The sequence below is a fragment of the Anas acuta genome, chromosome 17 (genome assembly GCF_963932015.1).
Source record: "Anas acuta chromosome 17, bAnaAcu1.1, whole genome shotgun sequence".
Classification (NCBI taxonomy): Eukaryota; Metazoa; Chordata; class Aves; order Anseriformes; family Anatidae; genus Anas; species Anas acuta.
In genome coordinates, this window is record NC_088995.1 from 11,209,143 (window position 1) to 11,235,015 (window position 25,873).

Consider the following 25,873-nt stretch of genomic DNA (forward strand, 5'->3'; position numbering starts at 1 on the left):
ATTTTAAATTACTATTTTAAAACTAATTATTTGGAATAAAATTTGCGATAAAACATTTTTATTCTCCTCTGGCAACTACAATTTTTCAAAGCTGAAGGAAAATGAAGACAACTGAAGATTTTTCTAAGTGCTTTTGCAAAAGCAAACCTAGTAACAAGCCAGAGAGAGACTTTACATAGTGGATCAATTAGCAAGCTTCCTCAAGACCAATGAAAGCTTGAAATGATTGGTGGATTCACTTTTTCTTAACTGCAGGTAAAAATTCAACTGAAACCATGTAATTACGTCACCAAGTTCTTTGTATTTGATACAGAAAATGAATTCCAGTCTCCTCACAGTAGTCCTCAGAAATACATACTTACACTACAAAAAAATAAGTTATTTGTTTTTATTTCTTTGAAATAGCTTGCTTTTGCTTACCTTCTGCTGCAGGAACTGTTCCTTCACTTTTTGAACCTGTTTTTTGAGGCTGGCATTTTCTTGTTGCAGATTTTCTACCTGCGAGAGGAAAGAAACAAACATGCTGTTTTACACGTGAAACACGTCATATTCTACATTATTTCAAGCACTGACAGTATTTTTACCTATGCTTGTACAAATTGCCTAATCTAACAAGGATCCTGTTTCTGACTAGGTATCTCAATGGCACTTTCAGATAACCCATCAGAAATAAACTCACACTTTATAATGAGCTCAACCCTCAGGAGTAAACAAAGGTCCCTTATCCTGCCAGTAACATTTTAGCGTGTCATTAATCTACATATGTGTTAAGCAGATGGCACCAGTTCACATATACATGATCAAATCATGTACAAATCTGTCATGTAATTGGCAATGTCACGTGCCTGTGGCAATACTTGCCTGGAGCAGCTATTTTTAGTAAGACGTTTTTATGGATTTCTTACCTGGCTTGACTTTATTGCAATTTCTTGCCTCAGTTGTTCCAACACTTCTGATGCTACTTCTGTATCTTCTTCAAGGCGTTTTGTTCCTTCATCAAGTTGCTCTTGGTTTGCTTTTGCTGTCTGCAAAGCTACTTCCAAGACAATCTTCTCATTTTGCAAATACTGTATCATGTCATCTTTAGAAGTAGCATCACTCTGGAACTCTTCTAATCTGGCCTTCAGTTCATCGTACTGTGTTTGCAGGTCATCCAGGGACTGCTCTTTGGTGTGCAATGTCTCTTGGGTCATGGTGAATTGCTTCATTAGATCTAGGTGTTCTTGCTGTAAAGATTCAAGCTGCAAATCTCTCTGATGCAAAGTCAGCTTGACCTGAGAAAATGTGTTTTAAGATTAAATTTGTAAGATTAAATTTATACAAAATGAATGAAATTTCAAAAACAAAACAAAACACAGTTACAGAGATGATTTGAAAAAAAGTGGGGGGCCTTTTCACCTGGGACAGAGTGACTTTGATATGGACTTCATTTTTGCAGCAATCTTTCAGACTGTTTTTAAAAAGTTTAGAGCTCAGTATTTATTTACTACTGCCTTTTCAGCCAATTAACTATTTCCCTTACAACCTTTGGTAACGTGCCTAAAAACAGTCTACCTGATCCAACTCTTGCTCCAATGTTGCTGCAGAATCAGCCATTTTCTGAAGCTGTTCTTTCTCATCCTCAAACTCCTCTAGTTTTCTCTGCAAATCTTCTTCCACCATGGTTTTAGCCTCCTGGATTTGCATGAAGGCAGCTTCTTGATCTAACATGTCAGCCTGTGCAGAAAAAGCAAGTAGTTAACATCTACAGTTTCAGCTGGAAGGGGCTGGTAGATGTGTGTATGTGTTGGGGAATAAAAAAGAAAAGAAAAGGCTAAGTTATCAAGAACATTTCTAGAAGAAAGTAACAAACAAATATAATTTTGATGTCTGCCTTACACACCTGTATATCTTTACCGAAGTCACTTACTCATATACTTAAGACACCTTAGAATAAGTTGAGTGTCTTGTATACTTGTGACAATCTGAGTTCCTTATGTAGCACCATGTCCTTTCTAAATGGACGAAACAGGGTATAAATAAGACAAATATTTAAAGTGTTAAAATTAAGCCGCTTAGAAAATTCTGAAACAAAAATAAATTCCTTGGATACTGTAGTAACTCCATGAAATAGAAAATCCTGTCATTTACACAACTGCTATCGGAAGCAGTGGAGATGGGTTCTAAATGCTTTGAAAGTGAATGCGCTGCACTTCAGTAGATTTTACTCATCTTTTCTTCCTTAAGTACAGGAAGGATAAACCTGAGCAATTTCACACATTTAAGAAGAATTTTACCGACTTTATCTTCCAAGTAAGTTTTCTGTTGGAAAAGTTCACGAATGGGCAAAGCAGAATATTTACATCCACTTTTAAAACTCAATTAAAAGCAAATACCAGCTCTGAAAATGCAGGCGTCACCTTGGAATGGGAAACATATGACTTTTCTCCCTCTTGCTGTTTGTAGTTTCATACAAATTTATTTGTTCTGAAACATTTCTGTTTTTATAAAGCATCATTTTAACCAATTCATAATAATTCCATACTGCTTTGATGGTAAATACTTGAGCTTTCAAATACTATGCTTGCAAAAACTAAATATGCAACTTAAACAGAACATAATTCATGAAGATCACCTACAACCTCACCTCAATATTCTGCAGTTGTGCTGCAATACGTTCCTTTTCTTTAATTGATCTGTGCTGGGTTTCAGTCAACTGCTGAGACAATGCCACATTCTCTAGTTTGAGATGTTCCAACACACCTGCTTGGGTCATTTGCCCAGCCTGGAAGAGGGAGAAAAAAATATCACTGATTAATACCAACAGCTCAAATTGGTGAGTTCTAGGAAGAAAAAAAAAAAAAAAAAAACAAAAATAAAACAACACACTGAACCTATCTGTGCCTAATCTCAACTACTACTTACATTGCACTATAGGTGTTCATTCACATAAGACAAGTGATTAAATTTATGCCTCAGTATCAACATGAGCTAACACCTTACAACAAAAAACAGAACAACTCCCCCCAGCCTGCTCTCCACCTTAAGTATAAAGACATTGTGTGTGAACTCTGACAATGAAGCCACTCTCAATGTCCTCTGGTGTTGTGGTTTAACCTGGCAGGCAGCTAAGCACTCAGTGGGATTGGGGAGAGACTTGGCAAAAAAGAAGTAAAAGCTTATGAGTTGAGATAAAGGTAGTTTAATAGCACAGAAAAGAAAAATAATGATGATAATAATATGTACAAAACAAGTGATGCACAATGCAATCGCTTACCACTCACTGACCAATGCCCAGCCTGTCCCTGAGCAGTGGTCACCCCCCCCCCATACTCTGGCCAGCCACCCCATATAATTGTTGAGCATGGCATCGCATGGTATTGTGGACAACCATCCCTTTTGACAGTTTGGGTCAGCTGTCCTAGTTCTGTCCCCTCCCAGCTTCTTGTGCACCCCCCAGCCTCCTCATTGTCAGGGTGGCATCAGAAGCTTAAAAGTCCTTGATGTAGTTTAAGCAATGCTCAGCAACAATTAAAACATGATTGTTATCAACATTGTTCTCATCCTAAATCCAAAACACATCACCATACCAACTACCAGGAGGAAAAATAACTATCCCAGCCGAAACTAGGACATCTGGATAAAATTAAAAGAACAGATTCTCAGTCCTATGTGCAAACAAATCATAATACCTGTATATTAGCCATCTCACTCTGCAGCCTGACACGAGCCTCCTGAGCGAGTACCAGCTGCTGCTGGTACCACTGTCGCACATTTTGCAGTGATGTGATTTCTGTTTCAGATGCCTTTAGCTTATTGGTCAGTGTGGTCCGTTCCAACTGTACTTTATGAAGTTGATTTTGTAAGGAAGCCAACTGTTGTCGCAGATCATGAACTAGAAAAAGGAAAAGAAAGAATCTGGACTATTATACTCCATCGCTCAATTTTTACGCACACGTTTTCAAGGCTTATTGCTGTATTTGTAGCTTATTTATTTGAACAAAAATATATGCACCTAATTACATTAAGATTGACTGTTCCTGCAAAAGAAAAAATTGAAAGTTCTGGAATCCAAAGAATTAGGCTCATAAACAGAACAAATTTAAAATAAATGAGTAATTTCTTCAAGCATTCAAAGCTCCTCAGAGGCTGAAAATATGAATTAAAAAATAAAATTAGAAAGCAGGTATCCTGACACTGAGATTCATCATTACAGACCAGTATTTGTGCAGTTTTCTAAAAAACGTTAGTTCACCATCGAACAGTTATTAGATTACATATTTATGCCTCCTCCCACAAGCTGGCTGTGTCTTGCAAATTGTGGCACTCGTGACACAACATAGAAAACAAACACCTTAAAATTCAGCTATTTAGTATGTTATTAATAAAATGCAAATTAAAATTATTTCTTGCTCTTGGACTTCAGAATTATGTTGACTTAAAATGATTTATGGAATAATAAAATTTAGAGATCAAAATTTACATCAACCCACCTGTGCTGTCTCTGGTGAGAACACTTTTTTGCATATCTTCAACCTTCAGCATGAGTCTTTGGTACTGCTCCTCTGCTAACTGCAAATCATTATTTGAAGAAGCCAAACTAGCATTCTTTGCTTCCAAGGTGTTTTGCAGGTCAGCCATTGCTCTTTCCAGATCCCAGCAAGATTGCTTTAATGTGGCCACTTCTGAGCTCAGCGATTCCTGCTTCTGTTGGCTGTTTTGGCTGTGCTCCATCTGTGCCTGAAGCTTCATGTTCAAAGCTGCAAGTTGGGCTTGTAGCTCAGTCTTCTCTTTGAGAGCCTGAATGTGTCCCAGAAATTAAATACAAAAGAGAAAATACATTAATGGCTGATTAGAGAAGATACCAGCAAAATGGCTTTGCTAAGGCAAAGACCACTTACTTCAAATAATGTTTTTTTGAAGTGACACCTCGCATAGTAAAAAGTTCAAATATTCAAAAGAAAACACAGAGGAAAGCACAGACAAGATGTATAGTGTCTTCATCAAAAATCCTGACATGGTTATTGGCTTATAAGATGCGTTTCCACACTAAGTAAGAATGCTTTGCATTACCTATGCTATACCATCAGTCAATACAAAGAGAAAACACAGACATCATTACCATAACTCTGGATTCATCATCTCTAAAGTTGTTGTCTTTTTTTCTAGACCTTTGAAGGCTTTAAAGACTATCTTCATAAGAGCACTTGTAATGTATCTAATTCAACAATGTTTTTACAAAACACATTCCCATAAGAGGAGGAAGCTCTTGAAAATTAATTAACATATTAATATAATTTGCTAAATACTGAAATTCATTTTGTACCTGATTAGCTTCTACTGAAAGTGCCTCTAGCTGCCCTTCAAGTCTCATCTTCTCCTTTAGCACCTGCAGCATTTCATCATGAGTTCCTGCGATAGAGCTTTCCATAGATACACTGGAGACAGAGATACCACACACAGATAAAAGAGTCAGAGAGTACAACACTCACCTAGTTGAAGAAAAGGGAGTCTGAAATTAAGAGGTACTCAGACTCCTTAAGATAATATGCTTCTCATCTAAACTAGAAATTAGGATACTGTTTCTCATTTTATGATGTATCTAAAGCACAGCAAAACAACCTTCATTACCATCCAAAGAGAAAGACATTAGATTCACACTGAAGTTAGATAGAAGCAATTGCTAGGAGACCATTTAAAACATTCTATCAGTGTCAAAACTATTTTACTCTAAAGATATATTAAGTAGGTACTCTGTGAAGTGACCTTTCAGTTTCTTTTAGAATCCATAAGTTAAAAGCTGATTTGATCATGACAAACACGAACTGGATCCAATGCTAGTAAAAGATAAGAGTAACAGACTGCCTATCCCAAAAGAGCACAACACCGTAATCATCTCACTGCCCACCAATCTTTCTTACCTGCTAGAAATACTGTCTCTCCGGCTCCGTACTTCTCCATTAAATTCTTGCTCTTGGGCTTGGTGCTCCACTGCTGCAGCCTGCAGCACCTCACTGATGGAAGGAAATTGCCCCATGGCATCAGGATGTATCTTCTGACCATTTATTGTATATGGAATGCTCTGTTTGCCTTCTGCATTCTGTAAACTGTTAAACACCACCTTTCCTGACACGCTGCTGTAGGTAGAGCTGTCGCTTTCATTTCCATCCATCCTCATTCCCACTTCACTTCCATCAATCTCTGAAATGCTATCTCCTGCCAAGGAGGAATTCTCTATTCGATCATCTGTGTCGGAGGGTAGACTAATCTCAGAAACAACTGACGTTGGACCACTTCTGCTTTGCTTCAGCATCCCACCAGGTAAGTCAGTAGCCAGAAGACTCCCGGTAGCATTTCTAGAGTCTGAATCTTCACTTCTGTAGTCAGCCAAGGACCGGATCTTACTGGACTTTGAAGATTTTGAACTTCTTCTCTCTTTTGAGGATGCTGGAAGTCCCAAGCTGCCCAGTTTGGGTCCCCTGGGGACACTGGTCCGCAAAAAGGAATATTCTTTTGTCATTGCTACAGTGCTAGCTCTTGGCAAGATTTCTGGATTTAACATCAACTCAGGATCTAGTGTGCTGGAGGGCCTGTTTTTGGATGTAGACTGATTGGATGAAAAGAAAACAAAAGAAAGTAAATTCCAGAATGTTACATTTGAACTAGCATCAAGGATTTGTTTTGTTGTAGAACTTAAGTATTAATATAAAAGCTTTAAACTTTAAGTTTCTGTATCATTTCATGAATGAAGTAAACTACATGTATGGCAACAATCAAGACTAAATATAGACAGGTTGAAAGCAATTAAGGTAGAGACTAAAAACTGAAAGATATAGGAAAAAATGGAAATTAAATAATTCAGATTTGGAATAATTTTTCTTAAATTTAAGATTGCCTACCGTTTTGTTTTTTCCTATTTCGGGTAGGAATAAATAGCGTTACCAATGCAATAACAGAGAAACAATATAGAGAACCAATTACAGAAAAAAGAGATTTTTTTTTCCATATCTGAAAAAACTACTGAGTATTTGAAGCACAGCAAACAGAATTTAAAGCATAGACTGTATAAGTTCCCATCAATAACTGAATCTAGAACATCTGTTGGGTGGTACTCACTCTTTCTTGATGTCTCTTCACTCTATATTGTTTGAGCTGCTCTTCTAACCGTCTTCTTGCTTGAAGTCTTATTTGTTCTTCATTCTCCAATGGGAGTGAAGACTCTACTGAGCCTGTAAGTGAAAGGTGCCTTTACAGTCAGAAAGAAACCCCCAACACATGCAAATCTGATGCAAAAGGAAAAAGCCCCTTCTACCATCAGCAACATGCTTCATGCTTAAGCAAAGAACGCAAGGAAAGCCCGTTGCATGCACCTCAGAATACCCTTCTCTAATGTATCTTTGTGTAAGCATTAATAATGATTGCATATTTCAGCTTTCCCGTTTGCAAATACTGTCGCTCTTCTGAGTATATATGAAAAGAGAAAGATCTTACAGCAAGAACAAAACTACTACAATCTCATCTGTTCTGCACTTGTAGTAGTACTGAAATTAAAAAACTAAGACAGACCTACACAGTCTACTCATTCCTTAAAGGCCTGAGAAAGGCTATTTATTAGATAAATTTTCTACTTTGTTAAATCACGTAAAGTCTTTCTAAGAGTAATGCTTTTAAAAAAACATTATTGAAGATGCCTGGAGCATTAGACACCTCACTATAAAGGCTTTGCCCTTCTACTCCCATGTTTATTACTTATCTTAAAATCACCTGGTTGTGCTGTGTTTTTGTTAGTCTTTTTATTTATTTATTTATTTTTAAGTTGTCACTTATTATTTCTAATAATAAAGAAGGAAGATGAGAATAGCTTCAGTCCCAGAAAACATAAATTCCCGTCCAGTGTGAGAATGATTTTTAAATGTTAAGGCACGTGCTTTAGTTGCAGCAGAGAGTGATTTACTGAAAGAAAATGAATTTTAGTTTAAAGTAAAAGCTTACTGCCAAAATGACACTTAGTCCAAGCTGAAATAATATTACAGATTTTACAGTCAGGCTCAGAGAAAAAAGCTTTATGCAGCAATAGAAAGCAGGGGCGCTATCATAAACAGATGCTTACACAATTCTGTTTCTTGCATGGGAAGACTTAGTTTGAGAGACTGCAAAGCTTCTTTTCTAAGAACTATGCCCTCAGCACTAGTTCCCTGAGACTTCCTTAGGCTGTCATGGAAACCAGTCACACCTGGGGATGACTCTTGACCCTGAGGACTGCTGGTGGGATCAAAAGATATAGGAGAGTCGGGGAAGAGCGACTCTGGCCCATTCTGGCAGGCATCCGCTTTGATGTTTATTTTCAGACTTTCCTCTTCATTTGGCACTTCACTGACGCTAACACCGGTAGCTGAAAGAGAAAGTTTCACTGAGATACTCTGTTTATCTTTACACTGCCACATAAAAACAACACCAACACTATTGCCTTTAGACTGTAAGAATATAGATTGCTAATGACAATAAAACAATTTTATAAAGTATGTTTCTTCTGGTCTTTTAAAATGAAGAAACACTTTTAATTTACTTTAATATAGTGCCTTCAGACAGGATCTCAAAAGTGGCCATGAATTATTTTCAAAATGTCATGTGGGTTTCTAAATCGTGTTAGATTTAGAAGCATTGTACACCAAATATAAGTAATGTAATCTGTGTCACACTGAGCAGCAACCTACTACAAATAAGACGTGGCAACTGCAGGCCTCTGCTGAGTGATTCAGCTCTTTGGTATGCTTCTGGGTACTGGTGAGAAAGCACCCACCAGCCCAACTCCCAGCATGAGTTTCTGATTTTTATACAGAGTTTAAAAAATTTCCAAGAAGATGTCTCCAATCATAAGTACTGCAGAAAAACTTATGTGAATTAAAAGAATAAATCTAGCAATTATAAGGCAATTCAAGAACCACTTTAATACCAATCTTATCTTGACATATCTGTGTGTTTTTTTTTTTCCTCTTTTCCATCATCAAACATGCATCTGCAATAACAGCTCAACACTTCATAGGTTTGTATTTGGATTTCTCACACATGTGCACTTCAGTTGTTTGGGTACTACTGATGTTTATTAAAATGCTGTTGCAACAAAACTATATATCTAACATTAAATGCATTATTTTAAATCTCAGTAAAACAACTCAAACAAGCAGGGAACTGGAATAGCCACTCATTCTGTTCACATACTATATACCACTGTAGTAACTGGAACTCAGCAGGATATATGGAAGATTTTTTTTTCCCCCATAAAGACATATGAAAACATTTAGCATTTTTAATCAAAGTATTTGCAAGCAGAAAAATCAAGTTTCCTCTTTCTATTTTCTCTCCCCACAGCTACAGACTTGAAAAAGCAGTTTCTTGCATTTTTTTTTATTATTTTTTTTTTAAATGATGTCGGGAAAACACAGAACTGAGAAACAATAAATTAGTAAAAAGATCCTCTCAAAATGTGTTTCTAAGATACATATGGACAAATATTCTGTATCCAGGAAGTTGATCACAGAGATTAAAGAAAGCTTTATTGATTTTGATATCGGTCCTTTACCATATTGCTAGTAAACTTTCCCCCCATATTATGGATTACTACAGCCCTCTGAAAACAAAACAATTCAAAAATAAAGCTATTCATCTACGTGGTGAACATGTAAGCATACCTCTTTAATTAAATAAGCCATGTGGGAAAAAGCCAGAGGTAAGAAAGTAGGACTTTTTCCACTGCTACCCATTTGTTCCCACCTCTGTGGTACATCCTCCCTTGAGCCAGCACAGATGTTTGTAGGGTGAATTAGCACAGAGAAAACTGAATGAGAAAATGTGGATAAAAAAATAAATATCTAAAACTCTCAGCTGTAAGTGGCCTGAGCATACCAGTTCACTGAATTTTGAATTCAAACACTTTCAGGTTGTGTTTTTTTTTATTCACACAGAGAACATTTGAAGGCCATTTTACCCTGAATCAGTTCTCTGATTCAGCCCACCATGATAGAAGGGATGGATATAACAAGGACACAAAGGAAGAAGGAAAATGGGATTGCTTTTTTAATGACCTACCAATGTAAGTCAGATGAAGACATTCTAAAACTGCAGCTTAGATTGTCAAAGGAAAAATTAAAAGAGAGGTGAGTGTTATGAATAATACAAGCAAACAAAAATAATGACACCTTACACAATGAGAAATATTGTTTCTGCTCATCTTTCAGAAACTGCAGCTATTACTGCATCAAGTTTATACCTTTTTTCTATTTTTCATCTTCACATCCATGAGTGGTACCCATATATAAAAGAGATACTGGAGCAAAAATCTAGAAGAATGGTTTCCTGGCAACTTCCTGAGGCCATGAGACACTCAGAATCTAAGTGATGCCTTGAACTAAAGTTAGTGTCAAAACAGCTGTGATCAGAACAGTGGGGGAGGAGATGCAATTAGACTGAAAATACTAGAGACACACACTACCTATTTGTAAGCCACAGTTCAATTGTTTGCACAATGCTCAAGATGGGAGAAGGCAGGAAAGTATGATCTCCAACTTCATAAAAGATGAGTGAATCATCACACAGTTACGCTGAGATTGTGATAAAGGGCAGCATGACAAACACAAAGTCTTAGGACTCCACTTTCCTGCCCACTACAAGATGACAAATCTGCGACACCAGGGGAGGGCAGAACACTAACAACATCACATGATGAACTCCGTAGCAGCAGAAAGGTTTCCCTTACATAAAGGCCCTGTATACTTTTGTGCATCTACACAACCACAGCATATAGACCCCCTCCACCCACCTATCACCACACCCTCATATATCAACTTTTCCCTAGACATCTGTAGTGGAAACGTAGAAACTTCAATTCAATACAATAGAAATATCTTCACCATGACAGTAGTTAAGTAATGGCATGAGTAGAGAGGCTGTTGAACTCCCCCAGTGGAGATTTTCAAAATTCAGCAGGACAAGAGCCTAAGCAACCTGATCTAACTTAAAAGCTAGATCTGCTCTATGCACGAGATTGGACTAGATGACCCACAGAGGTGCCTTCCAACCTGAAGTTTTCCATGACTTGGTAATCTACCCAGATCTGTGTGTGCATTCTTAAGTTTCTTTTAAGCAGCTGCATTATTTTCTTACAGAGCTTGTCTACATTATTTTGAGACAATTTGGGTGAGATAATTTGGGGAATACATACCAGCATCTCTCTTCCATTATGGAAGTTTGGAGAGACTTTTTGAGTACATTTTATTTTTTGCCTAATGGAATTAACCGAAAGAAAATCGTATGCCAGAATAAAAAATTCCATTGCTGAGCATACTCTACAACAATCATTTCAGAACTGTCAGTTCTAAAGAACTTTACATGTACATTCTTGGAAACATTTTCAGAAGACAGAATAATACATGAAAAACACATGCTCACTTGATGACTAAGAGTAGTTAAGTGAACACTTTGGATTTGTTTTGAAATACTAAGTTTTAAAATAGAAAAGTTTTCTCATACATAGAAAGTTTGGTGAAGGCTATGGCTCTGCATAATACTGTACAATAAATTCTTGACCTCAAAGACAAAGCCCCTAAGCATCACCCAAACAACAGAATCGCAAGTTGTTAAGAAGTTCACATGAAATAACTTACTGTTCATTTCATCTCTCGTAACTGGCAAACCTGACTTGGCTTTACAATCCAGGAGTTCTTCAGAGGTGTGAGGCACCCCATTGCTGCTTCTGTCATCCAACAGAACATCCTGCTGGACAGATGAGGAGTCCATGGTAAAAACAATCCAGATGCAGTGAAGTGTTTCTTTTAAGTTTCCTGCCAAGTGAACTACCAAGTCCGGTTTCTCTCCATTAGCAACATCAGCACTGAGACGTTAGGCAGGCGCAGTTTTCGGAGCTTTTCAGCTGTTGGTGTGCAGCAGTCAATAATTCCAGATCATGAAAACAGCTTGCAGCCAAAGTTGTAATCAGCAAGGAACTGCATTCTCTATAAACAAATGTATTTCATTTACAAACATTCCTTAGGGCTTTGAAAATAGCAGTTAAAAAGCAAGCAGTACTCACAGATTATCCACCAGCCCACCAACCTCAACACACAGAACCAAGATAACAACAGAGACAATAACAAAGTATCCAGAGCTTGTGAATAGGAAGTGATCTATTTAACAGCTTTTTTATTGTCACTTTTTTTTTAAGTTGCATTAATACACCAGTGTAACAATGCAACATCGTATTCAGCAAGATACCTCATTTAAGATCACTGTCCCTTTTAATGGAAATGTTTCCTTGGTCTCTGCTTTAATAAACTGTACAGTATTCAGAATAGCATTCTGCTCTGTAAATCACAGCCTGGACTTTCATACCACATATTTCATCTGAAGGACCTAATGCAATTTAAGTTGCAATTACTTTAGTTAGAATGCAGGAGGGAATTCAGGCTTTTTATTTATTTAACTGACATCATACTGTTTACTTGCCTGCAGAGCAACCAGTACTTATCACTGCACAGAGCCCGAGCTACTAATTACAGCGTGCGCTGGCAGTGAGAACAAGGCCCAGGCTGCAGCCCAGTGCTGGCCTTCTCCTACAGTGAGTCAAGAGGAAGATTTCCAAGCACAGTTTTTACAGCGTTTGCAAATCATTCACTAGGCATTCAGATTGTGCCTGTAGTTATCAACCTTGTCAATTGCTACAATTTGATAGAAGCTGTTGTAAACAGTCACTTCAGCTGTCTGAATTTTGTTCAAATAGATACTGACAGCTGAATTCAGATTATGAGACGTTACAGATTCCTGTTTATCAGAGAAAAAACAGAAATCCCCAGTTAAAACTTGGGGCCAAAGGGGAGGATTTCAGGTCAGAGATATTTTAGCTGCATTTTTACAGACATTTTGAGCAACATTCCTCCCATACCTCTGGAGAGCCCTGGTGTACCTGCTACTGTACCAAGCCGCCCTGGCGCACTGCTCATCACCAGGACACCACAGAAGCTACCAGAAGTTCAGGTACACAGGACAAGATCAGTGCCCAGGCCTCCTGGCCCATACAGGTGAGCCGGGAAGCTGCCAGACACCTGAGGCACGGTTCTGAAACTGAAAGCCCCACTGAGCAGAAAGATGAAAACCTCCACTGGAATTTGGCTTTAAAAGCGTTTCTGTGTCAGAAAGCTTACAATGGGCCGTCTGAAGGAACAGCTGTCACATGGCAGACAGACAGCACACCGAGTGACAAAGAGGAATCACAGACAAAAGGCAAGGACGACTCAGAGGCTGCTCACACCTCTGCAAATCCAGAGGACGTTCCAGGGTTTGTAATCCGCCAAGAACAGCCCCTTTCCTTGCCACAACAGCGCTCACTGTCAGAGGGCATTTAACAGCACCTCGTTACCAGCAGGGTCTCCTGTGTGACCCCTCCCCATTACAAGGGGAACGCGTTTCGGCCTCAAAGCCCCTCGCACCCCCACCGCCACGCACACCCCGCGGCAGCCCAGCCGTGCCCTCAGAGGACCGCAGCGGCACCGCCCCAGCCCTGCCGGCCGCTCGGAAGGGCAGCGGGGCCCGGCTGGAGGCAGGCAGGGCCGGGCACCCCAGGCCCTACACCCGCGGAACCGGGCCCCGGCGGCTCCCCGCTCCCCTCAGGCCTGGAGCCGCCCCTCCCGCCCTCCCCACCCCCGCGGCGGGCACCGCGCCTCAGCCGCCCCCTTCTCCCACCTCCCGGCCGAGCCCCCCGCAGACCTGGGGCCGCCCAGCCCGGCTCTGCCCGAGACGTGGCGCTGCCTCCGCCGGGAAGGGGAGGAGGGCGCGGCGGTGCAACGGGCTTCTCCCTCCCTCCCCGCCGCCCTGCCCGCCCGGCGCCCGCCGCCGCCTCACAGCCCCCACGGGCGCGGTGCCCGCCCCGCCGCCGCCTCCCTCCCTCACGCAGCCGGGCCCCTCAGTGAGGAGCCGCGGCCGCCGGGGGCAGGCGGGCGGGCGGCCGATGCCGGCGGGGCGGCTGGCAAGGAGGCGGCTTTTCCTGACGGACCCTTCCGGCAGCGGAGGGAGGGGCAGAGGCTGCCTCAGCCGGGCCGGGCCTCCCCTCAGAGCCGGGGCAGGGCCAGCCAAGGCGTCCCCGCTGCCTCACCTGCTTCACGCTCGGAAATTAAACGCGTGCCGAGGAGCGACGCGCCCCTTGCAGCCTCTCTCGTCCCTCCCCGCCGCGCTTGCTTCCCAGGCGCCGCGGCCTGGAGAGGTTTCGAAACGCCTCGGTCGGTGCCCGGGGGGAGCTGCCTCGGTTTGGGAGCCTCGGGAGGTTTTGTGCCCGAGGACGAGGCACCGGAGGTGTCCCCGGGCTCGCTGCCGAGCCTTTGAACGCGGTGGGAACCGGCAGGGTGCGGCCGGCAGGTGGCTGCGAGCCTCTGCTGCCAGCCAGCCTCTGTCACTGCCCGCCCCGGGCACACCGTGCTGGTGCTTGGTCGGTGCTCAGCGCCTGGGTTTCGCTTTTTTTTCACCTTTTTTTTTTTTTTTTTTTTTAATATATATATATTTTCCCACTCTTTATCTTTTTTTTTCACATATACAGAATTTAAGGAAAACAACTGCCCCAAACCTACACTGCTAAGTGCAATTGCTTTGCCTTTTGCATCCTTCAGCAGCCGGTCTCCTCTGCATGCTGCTTTGCTGGGACACGTTTCATTTACCTCACTAAAATTAGTTTGCTCATTCCATTGATCTTGAAGGAAGGGGTGACTAATTTCCACCGATTTCAACCCATTTCCTACTATGATATTAACAGAAGCACCTTTGCCCCCAGTCCTTCAGTGTGCTCATGTTTAACTTCACATGCTAGGCATCCTGATCTCTCCTGTCTCATTCAAGTTCCTGCAGAAGTGTTAGCATTTACTGGGTTAGAGTCTGGGGAGTTCAATAAAATGTCCTGCTTATGTTGTGTTTGCAGCATTCCTGATGACCCTTACCTCATAAATCAATACTTAAAGGCTTTAGGATCTTTCTGACATTGGGCATCCCAGAAATCCAGTGGATACCAAGAACTGTCACATCACAGTGGTATTTCACACAACTCTTTCGTTCTGCACTTGGGTTTGTGGGCTTTACTTTTCAACTTTATTTTTTTTTTCCCATTGATATAAGTAGCTTATGTCTTTATATTGAGGTTGGTGGAGAGTTTATTGGTTGGGTGGATTTTACTCCTGGCATTTCTAGAGCCTCTGTATAGACTAAAATGTCAATAAATGTGGCTGGAAAAGCAAACATCTCTCTAAAAGTTCTCATCATTGCCCCTTTTCTCTGAACCTTTTAATTTTCATAATGAAAATGCCTTCCAACATCATATTATCCCCCTAAATATAATTGCTGTGTAAACATACTTAGTCAGCTTTTCCAGATATGATAATCCTCTTTGCTTTTATTAACCTGCCCAAATTATCCTAAATATGAACAAGAACACACTGAGCTGTTTCTCTAGGAAGATGAGAGGCTGTCTGACTTGTAGAAGTCAGGAAGATAGTTAAACCAACACTATCAGTGAGTCTAAATTGTTTTAAGAACTCAGTTACAAACCTGTTAACCAGGCTCCTGACACATTGCTAATGGCAGTAACTGGGTGTTTTCCTGTAAGCATTATGCAGAGGTAGCCCCCAAGGCAAGATTAGGAAGAGAACATTACTTCACAAATGAATTCAGGAAGAGGGTTATTTGCAAGTAGAAAAGCAGGTAAGCATGGATGCAAGTGATGCTGGCAAGCGAGATGGCCAAACATACAGATTAGATGAGCATGATCAAGAAGGGCTGTGTAGCATGCATATCAGCATAATTTTCTTAGAGAGTTTATTGAATGAAATGAATGAATGAATTTACTGAATGTGCCTTTTGCTGTTCACTAATTCACAATCTCAGTAAAGGAGCTACACAAATATCACAAAATATACACAATATATGCAAATGTATATCATAGAATCACAGAATCATCTAGGTTGGAAGAGATCTCCAAGATCATCTAGTCCAACCTCTGACCTAACACTAACAAGTCCTCCACGAAACCATATCACTAAGCTCTAAATCTAAATGTCTTTTAAAGACCTTCAGGGATGGTGACTCCACCACTTCTCTGGGCAGCCCATTTCAATGCCTCACAACCCTTACAATAAAGAAGTTCTTCCTAATATTCAACCTAAACCTCCCCTGGCACAACTGGAGCCTATTCCCCTTTGTCCTGTCACCAGGCACATGGAAGAATTGACCAATTCCCACCTTGCTGCAGCCTCCTTTAAGGTATCTGTAGAGAGCGATAAGGTCGCCCCTGAGCATCTAGATTGTCAGTATATTTGGATATACTCTCTTTATATTTTTTCTAACAGCAGCTATTCTGCCTTCACCAAGTACGCTTCCACATAAGATGCCAAGGACAGTGTGGTGAAGAAGACTAGAATGTCTAATCCTCATTCAATTTTTTGCTGTCTGTATTGTAAGAATATAAAAAGCAGGACTTTTGCCTCCTGCACAGAACTCAAATTAAGAATTAATGAGACACTAATGTAGTTTTTCAGTTTGAATATTTGTCTACATTTGCTTCTTTATTTTCATGCCATCTAAGACAATATATTGCTTGGGCAAATCTCCAAAGTATCTCTAATTTTACTTAGTAGTCTGCTACATGGCACCAAGCCCCCAGCTACAAAAATAACCACTAGTTCAGAGGCTGCCACCCAAGAACGACAAAAAGCTGCAACAGGCTTAAACAGGCTGCCTGAAGGAGAAAAAGGATTCTTCACACTGAGAGATACCTATCATCAATTAGTTTTAACACGACAATGAGGTGTCATGGTAGTTGCTTAAAACGTTGGGAAAATCATCAGGCACTAACACGAGGCCTTGAAGTGCAGAGATTCCTGTAAACTTGCAGGAGACGTGTTTGTGTGCACTGCAGTCTCTGTCTCCAGCAGAGAAAGAGCCAATGGCATTTCCCAAAGTCTACAGAAATTCCTCTCTCTCCGAGCACTCTTCTGTTCTCCAGACACAGAACTCAGAAGGTAGCACACTGGTCCTTTAACCGCAGCCAGCGCAGCATTCCTCTGCCCTGCAGCACGGCTGCCTGCAAAGCTGTCCTGCCGCCTTCTCTCCAAGCAAGTTCTTTCAGACCTTAATAGGAATTGTCTTATTTGGGAACCTACAGGGCCTTGCCCCTAAATGGGGAAGGCTGATTTATTCATCTTTGCTCTGACAAAAAATAAACAATAAAAAGAAAGAAAGAAAATGTGTTTAATGCCAAATTAAAGAAATGAGCTAATGATTAATAGGTAAAGACAGACTGTTTGCAGAGTTACCTATCCATCAGGGTATTTTAGTAGCTCATTGCAATAACCTCGGTTGAAAACATATTTCCTCACACTGTCCCCCTGCCCTTTCTGATGCCTTAAGGGACTGGTCAAGCAAAGACCAGCAGTTCTGTTGAATTCAGAGTCTAGCCACAACGAGCTGCAGAATTTCACCCTATTTGTCTTACCGTAAGGAATGTAAACATTCTCGAGGAAAGGCTGCAGCTTCTAAAATATGAGCTCTGTGTGTGTGGATGTGTTAGAACGGCACTAGCTGAAGGGGTGGGAGAGAAAGGCTCCATACTCTGCTGGAGCAGTGGGTGGCACTCTCTGCACAGCACAAAACCCATGTGTGGAGCTTTCCAGTTCCAGTTATTATAGCTACAAACATGTTTTTTCTAAATAATTCCTTAGCAGAGATCTTGTTCTCTAACCACTGACAGCACCACGTTCCAATTCCCTCTGCTTATTGCATACTTTTCTGCTTACATCTTTCTATTATTTGGTGTCACTCAGTCTGCAAAAACTTCATTAAAAAAGAAACCTGTGCTAACCACATATAAATAGCTCCATTACTAGCAGACTGCAATCAGGCTCAGGCGTCCAGCTCTTCTCTCCCAGCCACTCACAAAAAAAAATAATGATTTTGTATTAAACACAGTCTATGGAACTAGCACTCAGGTCTTGAGAAATGGGCTTTATTAAAGACTGCCTTAATATTTTATTTTTAGTTTTTATGTACTTATATGTTTTATTTATATACGTGAAATGTTTATACAGCATCCTGCCCCAACAATTTTCAGCATGTCTGTTTCAGAAGGGATAAGTATTTAAAGTGTTACTTTCCTGACTCATTTCTATAAACAGGGGAGACGCTCACATGTAACGGTGGTGTGTCTGATTTAACAACAGAACTCAGAAGGGATTTAATCAACCTCTACTCTACATAAAAGAAGCCTGGGAAAGTATAAAAAGCAGTGTTGTATAACAGAAGGTTTGCAGATGAGAATTCTTGCGTACAGAAAATAAACTAAGATTTAAGGCCTTGTTACTGAGAGTGTCTTGCCAATGCCCTCCTCCTGTTTAAAGCTGGATTCAGTTTGGTCACACCAGCTGTTTTGAAAAACAGAAACTGCTAAGAGCTGCATTAATTTCTGTGGGACATTCCACTATAGTGTCGCTGGGTGAGCAGGGTTAGTTTTGGTATCAGGATGCCTTACATACTTAAGGAAATGGATTCAGAAAGGTCTCCTTGCATGTATCAGAGTGTGGTGTGTGTGTAGGAATAGGATGGAAATTACTGGTTTTTAGTGGTTTTAAGCTTAGCTTTCCCACAATAAATTATTTTTGCTGTCAGCCTGCAAACAGTAAGTTGTTTTATTTTTTTTTTCTCTCCTGCAAAAGACTTTCCCAGCCTGCAGCTACTTGTTAAGAAAGTGTTGCCATCACATGTAGAAATCCTAAGTACTAACTTCAATAACTTCATAAATGTCACTGTTCCACTGCAATGTAGTGCTTGCTTCAGCAGCCCAGGAGCCCCCAAAATGCCACAGTACAGTGCATGGGCTACTCCTTGGAAGGACTCACTAAAGGAGCATGGACGCCTTGCATTTTTCAACAGGTGGCTCAATGCAGGGAGCAGGACACTTACTTTCCTAAAAATGTCTCAACGAGTGTGGAAGAAACTTGATCTTGCCCTTTGGAGGATGTGCAGAGTTGTACCTGCATCTCTTCTTCCACAGCCCAGTGGGAATGAGTACAGCTCACACCTAGGCAACTATCTGCTCCGCCTTCACCTCATGGCTGATACCTTCAGCAGGTAATTAGACATCTTTTGGTCCTATTCTTGTGTACTGCCTGGTGTGGAAAGTTGTCCTTGCCCATGCGGAGTCCCACTGCCTGCTTACAGAGGGAGCTGACAGATATAGAACATAATCTTCACGAAAGCTGTGGTTTGAAAGGGTCACCAATCTGAGCTGAAAATACTTTTAAGCATACTGCTATATGTTTGGTCCTGAATTCTGGGTGTTAAGTCATTGCTAAGCCATAGTGATGGAGTGTTGTGCAGGCAGGTCTTGCTAGCAAAGGGATGCCGAGATAAGAGAGCACAGACATACTAACAGAAACTCCTAGGCCAAGAACAGAGTAAACACAAACACAAGAAATCAGCATACACTTGTGTCTGTGCTACACTTCAAGGTCTACAGCTTGGAACAGCAGCATAGCCCACACAGCAGCCTATTTGCCTCAGAAGGATTACGGGTGCCTGCACTCAGATGACCCCTGGAAAAGAATCCAAATAACAGGGATGTAAGATCCTTAAAAAGAGAGCTGCATTGCTAGACTTGAACATGTTCCCTTTCTTTCATTTAGGTATTTTCTATATTATTTTTCCAGTCCTGTCCAAATGACAAAATAAATCACTTTTTGAATACCCTTTTCTGCCAGCTAGTCCTTGACTTATGTCCTCAACAACTGTGCATTAACAGAAGGAAACAGCAGATGGAATCTCTGTATTTGCTTCTGTCACACTGAGCCTCATGTGGAAAAAAAAAGTAGATTTCTTGTTTCAGGGATTTTTGAAAGCTTAACATGCATTTATGGTGACATTGCCCTGAGATTTAACTGTGAGTGTTAAGAAAAGCAATGCGCCACAGTGCTGTGCTACAGAGACCAGACTGCCCTTCAGGCAGAAGTGTTCTGCTTGAAAAAATCCCTTTGCTCTCCACACCCCCCTCTCCTGCCAGAGATGCCAAGTGTCCTGGGCTCTGTGTTTATTCAGAATAGACATAATGTAGATACATCTGCTTTTTCAGTTGACAGGTAACTCAAAGAAATATCACATAGGAGAAGCAAAATGTAAATCTGAACATGAGCAATCACAGTAAACGACTGACAAGGTCATAGCCCGAGAACACCATTTACACAAAATTTGCCCTGAAAAGAAAACAGTGAAATAAGAATTGACCACAGAAAGAATTATTTGCATCTTCTGCCTTCAGTGCAAGGAGAATAAACAACCCTATTTAGCTACCAAGATATTGTTTATGTGCCCTTCCACTGAAGGGGTGTATCTGCCCTAGCAAATACAGCATGGTCCAAGAGGGGAGTGAGCAGACAGAACAGTCAGAGGCCTGTCCTCAATTCCTTATGAGCCTTGGGCTAATCATGTCATTATTTTCTCCAGGTGTCCCCAGTTTGTACGATAAGTGATGGCAGGCAGCTTCAGCTCAGAGGCACTGCAAGGATTATGTGGGTATCTATTTCACCTCTTTGGAAGTTGAGCATGATTTTTACAGCAAGGATGTCAAACCTGTGGCGAGTAGCCCAGGATTCCAGATGAGCTCAGTGTCAGCGTGCAGTCAGTGCGAGACTGCTGCCTCAGTGCCTGCGCACAGCCTCTCACGCTTTCACTAAAAAGTATAAATTCAAGACATTACTTCCAATTTACACGATGAAGAGAACAATATGGAAAGTCAAATACAAAGTACATCCATGTATTTATGACAAAAATCCCTTGGTTTTCTCAGGTCTCAGTCCTCCAATTTCATGCTCACTACATGCACCTGCTTGGACCCCAACAGAAGGTGTTATCCAGGGATTTTCCACTGATGACACTCCTCTGAAAGCCGTGTGAATCCCTGCCTGTTGGGAAGGAGGAATTCAGGACTTGCCATGACAGTGTCCTTTGTCCAATAGGGCCAGCATGGGAATTTTCTGGGAAAGACATGACAAACCCTGCCACAACCTGGGCTGGCAGCGTCCCCGCACACACCAGGCAGCTGGAGCCTCTGAGGGCTCCATGTGCTGCTTACCGGGGAGTGTCTGTGTCACTGAGCCACAAAAAAGCAGCTCCAAGCATAAAACCGCAGTCTTTTCACCAAAACTTTTACATTTAAAATAAACTATTGCAACTCCTTCTACAGAGCACAGGAATAACTGAAGCTAGCAACGTGTGCTCGCTGCCACCTGCACGGACAGAAGATGTCCTGGTTGCTGGGGCTGTGGGGCTGGCTGATGCTCACTGCAGCGTGTCTGTTACTGGAAAGGGTACAGGAGAGGTTCTGACCTGGAAAACCACAAAATGTCACGGGAACGAGGAGCCTTCCCTGCCATGATCTCCAGAAAGGCCGAGGGGCTCCTTAGGGTGCCTGGCAGCGGTGCTTCCCTTTCCTCCTTGGAAAGGGATTTTCCCTCCTTGGAAAGGGCCCTTCTCCCTTCTCCCCTTCCCCTGATCATTCCAGCCCGTGCTCCGGGGGCCGGCGGGGCGCACTTTGCCCCTCGTCTCCCCCCCGGCGGCGGGAGGCACTTTTCCCCGGGAGGCCGCTGGGGGAGGCTGCCCTCAGGGGCCGGGCCTCCTCCAGCCCCGGCCGTTTCCACACCCGGCGAGGACAAAAAGCTCCGGGCACCCCCCCGGGGAGCGGGGGGCTCGCAGCGGCCACCCCCGCTCCCTGCCCGGCCCCGCGCCGCGGGTGCCCCCCGGGGGAGGGCAGGGGCCGGGAGCGGCCGGGGGAGGGGGCGAGGGGCGGGGAGGCCGGGGGAGGGAGGGGGTCGCTGTCAGAGGAGCCCGCCCGGGGCACGGCACTGCTGAGCACGGCACGGCTCGGGGCACGGCTCCGCAAAGCCCGGCACGGCTCGGCACGGCACGGCTCGGCTCGGCTCCCCGCACCATGGTCCGGAGCTTCCCCGGTGCGGGGCTGGTCCTGGCGGCGGCCGCGGCGCTGTGCCTCGGCGGGGCGGGAGGCAAGGTAAAGCCCCGCGACCCCCGGCGGGACGGGGGGGGGTGCCCCGGGGATCGGGCTCCAGCGGGCCGGGGGGATGCGGAGCGGTGCCGGGACGAGGGGATGCGGAGCGGGGCCCCCCGGTCCCTGCCCGGCCGGCGGCGGGGGTCGGCAGCGCCTCTCGAGTCCAAAGGGCAGCGGGAGGCACGGCCCGCGTCTGGGTCGCCCTCTCTGCTTCGGGACGGCAAAGCATTGCCAGCATCTGTGCAAGCCCCGCGGTAACCGGTGTAACGGCATCGCCAGCAGAAATGGGAGCGCTCGCCCAAAAGCATCCCTAAGGAGCGGGCAGCCCGGCATAAGGGAGCCAAACCAACCGCGCTGTGCCCTGTCCCTGTGCGCTCCAGGCTTGTGCACCTCGTCTGCAGCAGGGCTAGCAGGTGAGCCATGAACCTGGCGGCTCTCAGGACGGGGACCTTGGCATAGCTGGGAGCCACGAGGTGAGCCCCGGGGGAAGCAGAGCGGTGGTGGAAAAGGCAGAGTTGGAAGCAAAGAGCACCCCGTAACGTGGAGCAGCTGCAGAGCAAACCGTGGCTCTGGGCTTTGGGAGGGGTGAGCAGTCCTGGTCCCGCTGACACAGCGGGGACTTTTCCTGTGGACTCTGATAGGAGCAGGATTTGACACCTCTGGTAGGGATTCTTAGATCTACAAAGGATGAGCCACTATGCTATAAAAGATATTCCATTAATGTACATCTTTCGTTACATATAAATAAGTGTGGGGGGGTTGCTTTCCCTGTGGAAAACAGCACTGTAATTCAGCCTGATACACCAACTCCCTGCCACAGCACATATGAATACAGCAACGACTTTGTGGTTGAAATGAAGACGTTTTATCTCACCCGGTATCCTAGGAAGATAGCTACATTGAGAACTCCTTAATTAAGCCACATTTTTGGCACTGAACTACTAAGTATTAACTTCACGAAGGTGCACACAAATCCATTGAATTGTATGGTTGTGGATTTTCGTCTTTTATCTCTCTTTTAACTCAGAATTGCATCATGTAATCTGCAGGCTTACTCTCTCCTCTTGGGCTTGTTACTGGAGATGAACAACTCCCTCATCCAGCTGTGTACTTAAAGTACATAACTTGATTGCTGCCCAAAGTTATTACATCCTTCCTGAGCTAGTTTTGTTCTAATTCTGCCTGGGCAGTCATGAGGCAGAACAAGTATTAGCTGTGTCGTGTGCCTTCGGGTGTGAGTTGTAATAGTGGGACACTGAATGTGTCAACAAGCTCTATTAATTTTGCTTGATTTTTTTTTTTTCCTTTCCCTTTCTGTTTCCTAGTCAGCTTCTGTTGTTCTCTAGTTCTGAAATCAGGACTGCTTGATTTCCCATCAGACAATATCTGAACTAGTTACGTATTGACCACTGGTACCATAGAAAAGAAACTGCCTCCTTAATGAAGCAGCAGCAACCTCCCACTTACTTCCCCAGACATGACTTCTTGTCATGTCAGTTATTCTTTGGATCACATGTTGCCCATAGTCTCTAAACATGAAGGGCAATTTCTCTTACAGAATGAAACTTAGGCACTTTCTATTGCTTATCTTCCTAAATGTGACATTGAAATCTGTGCATTAGACATGTGTGTACATCTCTTGCTCCCTGTTTTTGTTATTTTTTTGATTAAGTTGCACTTGTTCTCCACTTGTCAAGGACTGCACTATGCTGTGTAGGCTTCATTATTTTTATCTTTTTCTGGCTACATTCTGACAGTGTTGCTACGCTAGGAGAAAATCCCATTCTAAACTGATGGTTCAAATCTAGTTCAATTTAGCTGTTGAAAAAAGGTATTCAAAGATTTTCAAAGATTTATGAGAAATGAGTTACCTTCTGGCACAGAGTTAGCAGGTTAGCAGTACCAAAAAAAAAAAAAAAAAAAAGAAAGAAAAAAAAAAGAAAAAAAAAAAGAAACTCCTTTGGAAAGAGTAAAGTCTGCTTGATGTATGGGAGACTGAACTGCTCTTTTCATCCAGGAAGGTGGTCTCTGCCAGTCAGAGTTGAGGAACCTGGGGATGCTGTTGGGTAGTGTGGATGTTTGAAACAGGTTTTGTAGCAAAATAGAGCTCTCTCTGGAACCATTTACTAAGGACTACAGCAACATTAAAATAGGAGTTAGATCAAATGAAAGAAAATTTGGAGATAAGGTGTATGATGTTTCCTCCTGTGTGTCTGTATCAGATGGAACAAGATGTGCAGATAAGTGGCTTGTTTATCCTGAAGGAAGAATGTAAGCCTGATGAAAGAATAACATAGTCAAAATTCCAGGTCTCTGTACGTCCATAAAATATTATCTGTTTAATCAAATCCCTATGGAGGAGGTCTCTGTGCCAGTGCCATCTTTCACCTAGTATTCTTCTGTTCACTTGCTGGCTTAAAAAAAAATCAAGCCTTTCTTTTTTTCTGTTAGGAAATCTTCAGTGATACTGACCTTTTAGTGAAAGTCCTGCTCCCGATGAGGACCATGGCAAAATTCCTGCTGGTTTCAGAGGGAGCAGGATCCTTCCCAAGATCAGTGAAGGATTAAAAAAAAATAATAAACTACTAAAATATGCACCTCAATTAGCAAAGAATGTGGCCTGATTAGTAAAGTATGAAATTTCATCTATTAAATTCTACGGCCCCGATCAACAAAGCATGCTGCACAATTGGCAATGTATCCAGAATCTCAACTACTGTACTAGTCTCCTGCCAGATCAACCAAGCATGCAGCTGAATCAGTAAATTATGCAACTGGAGCAGCAAAATATGCACTTCTGATTGGGGAGGGAAGGACATGGAAATTCTCAAATGTTTAAAATTGCCACACAATTGGTCTGAGCATGTTACTGGTCCATGTCTGCCTTAAGAAAAGTGGAGGCAAAATAGATAAACTTTATGAAGTCTCTCCAAACAATTGAAAAGTACATCCCACAGACAGCTCAGTGCCTGACAGCAGCAGCCCAGTTCTTTTCCAGATGTGCTACACATCTGGTTTCAATCCCAGCTGCCAGATGTGGAGGTTATTTTAGTTACACTTTAATGGGATATTTAGGTCCAGGTAGGTTTTGCTTTATATGTCGCTATAAAGCATTGTATATGCACACAAGACTGTCTTTCTATCCCAACAACCTAAGCCAGTCAAGACAAATAAGGCACCTTCAAAGAACCTGAAAGTTTTGCTGGCAAGAAGCTCAGTGTCTATTAATCTCTCCACTGTTTGTGAAAGTACTTTTTGCTTCAGAAAAAGAAAAATGATAGGTCTTTCCTATTTTCTTTAGATCTTGATTAATTGCTGTAGCTGCTTCCTATTGTGTTTACAATATACCTTGGCAGATAGGTACTGTGCAAGGAGCTTGGATGTTTGGCCCTTTTGGAGAGTAGCTATATTCTTATATCTTGATGCAGTAGCATTGTTTCTCCCTAACTTGTGCCTGTGTGCTTAAAAATTAAAACTCAGCCACAGTACCCTGTTCTGATTTTCAGAAGATGCTCTTGCTTTGAATTATTATTTTTGTTTTATACAGAAGAGCTGTAGGACATCGTATTTTAATAAAGATATGGTTTCAGGATTTCTATAAATAGCTTTTTTTTCTCTCTCTCTCTTTTTCTTTTTTTTTTTTTTTTAAATGTCTGGAAGTAAACTGTGTTTTACAACCTGCACTCAGGGAAGGCATGAGAATTGTTTTGTTTTATTGCACTGTTCATTTTAGTACACAGAAGTCTGAAACACTATTTGAGTCTAAGAAATATCTATTTTATTTCTTTTTCTTTTTGTCTTTATTTCTTTCTATTAATT

At 42.4% G+C, this 25,873-nt stretch overlaps 2 protein-coding genes across 10 annotated transcripts in view; one reads left to right on the plus strand and one right to left on the minus strand.

The window, feature by feature from the left end:
* Positions 1-14,272, minus strand: part of GOLGA3 (golgin A3) — a 28,351-nt gene extending 14,079 nt beyond the window's left edge. For 4 of the 8 annotated variants that reach the window (XR_011088467.1, XR_011088465.1, XR_011088466.1 and 1 more), the window contains exons 1-12: positions 13,735-14,015; positions 11,640-11,987; positions 8,090-8,371; positions 7,096-7,208; positions 5,901-6,586; positions 5,306-5,417; positions 4,473-4,779; positions 3,672-3,874; positions 2,627-2,764; positions 1,555-1,716; positions 906-1,274; positions 421-498 (exon numbers count right to left, since the gene is read on the minus strand). Coding sequence is in view for 5 of the 8 variants with exons in the window: in XM_068653709.1 (XP_068509810.1) it covers positions 421-498; positions 906-1,274; positions 1,555-1,716; positions 2,627-2,764; positions 3,672-3,874; positions 4,473-4,779; positions 5,306-5,417; positions 5,901-6,586; positions 7,096-7,208; positions 8,090-8,371; positions 11,640-11,772 (2,583 nt within the window). In the remaining 3 variants the exon portion in view is untranslated. Of the gene's footprint in view, positions 1-420; positions 499-905; positions 1,275-1,554; positions 1,717-2,626; positions 2,765-3,671; positions 3,875-4,472; positions 4,780-5,305; positions 5,418-5,900; positions 6,587-7,095; positions 7,209-8,089; positions 8,372-11,639; positions 11,988-13,279; positions 13,356-13,710; positions 14,016-14,119 lie in introns of those variants that run through there. The other 4 variants (XM_068653711.1, XM_068653712.1, XM_068653713.1 and 1 more) reach the window with 4 other exon arrangements.
* A 7,560-nt stretch (positions 14,273-21,832) lies between these two features.
* LOC137865790 (uncharacterized) overlaps positions 21,833-25,873 on the plus strand; it is a 32,611-nt gene continuing 28,570 nt past the window's right edge. Inside the window, exon 1 of one of the 2 annotated variants that reach the window (XM_068701237.1) lies at positions 21,833-22,057. In XM_068701237.1, coding sequence (XP_068557338.1) covers positions 21,980-22,057 — 78 coding nt within the window. In that variant the 5' untranslated portion in view covers positions 21,833-21,979. Of the gene's footprint in view, positions 22,058-22,135; positions 22,528-25,873 lie in introns of those variants that run through there. The other variant, XM_068701239.1, reaches the window with a different exon arrangement.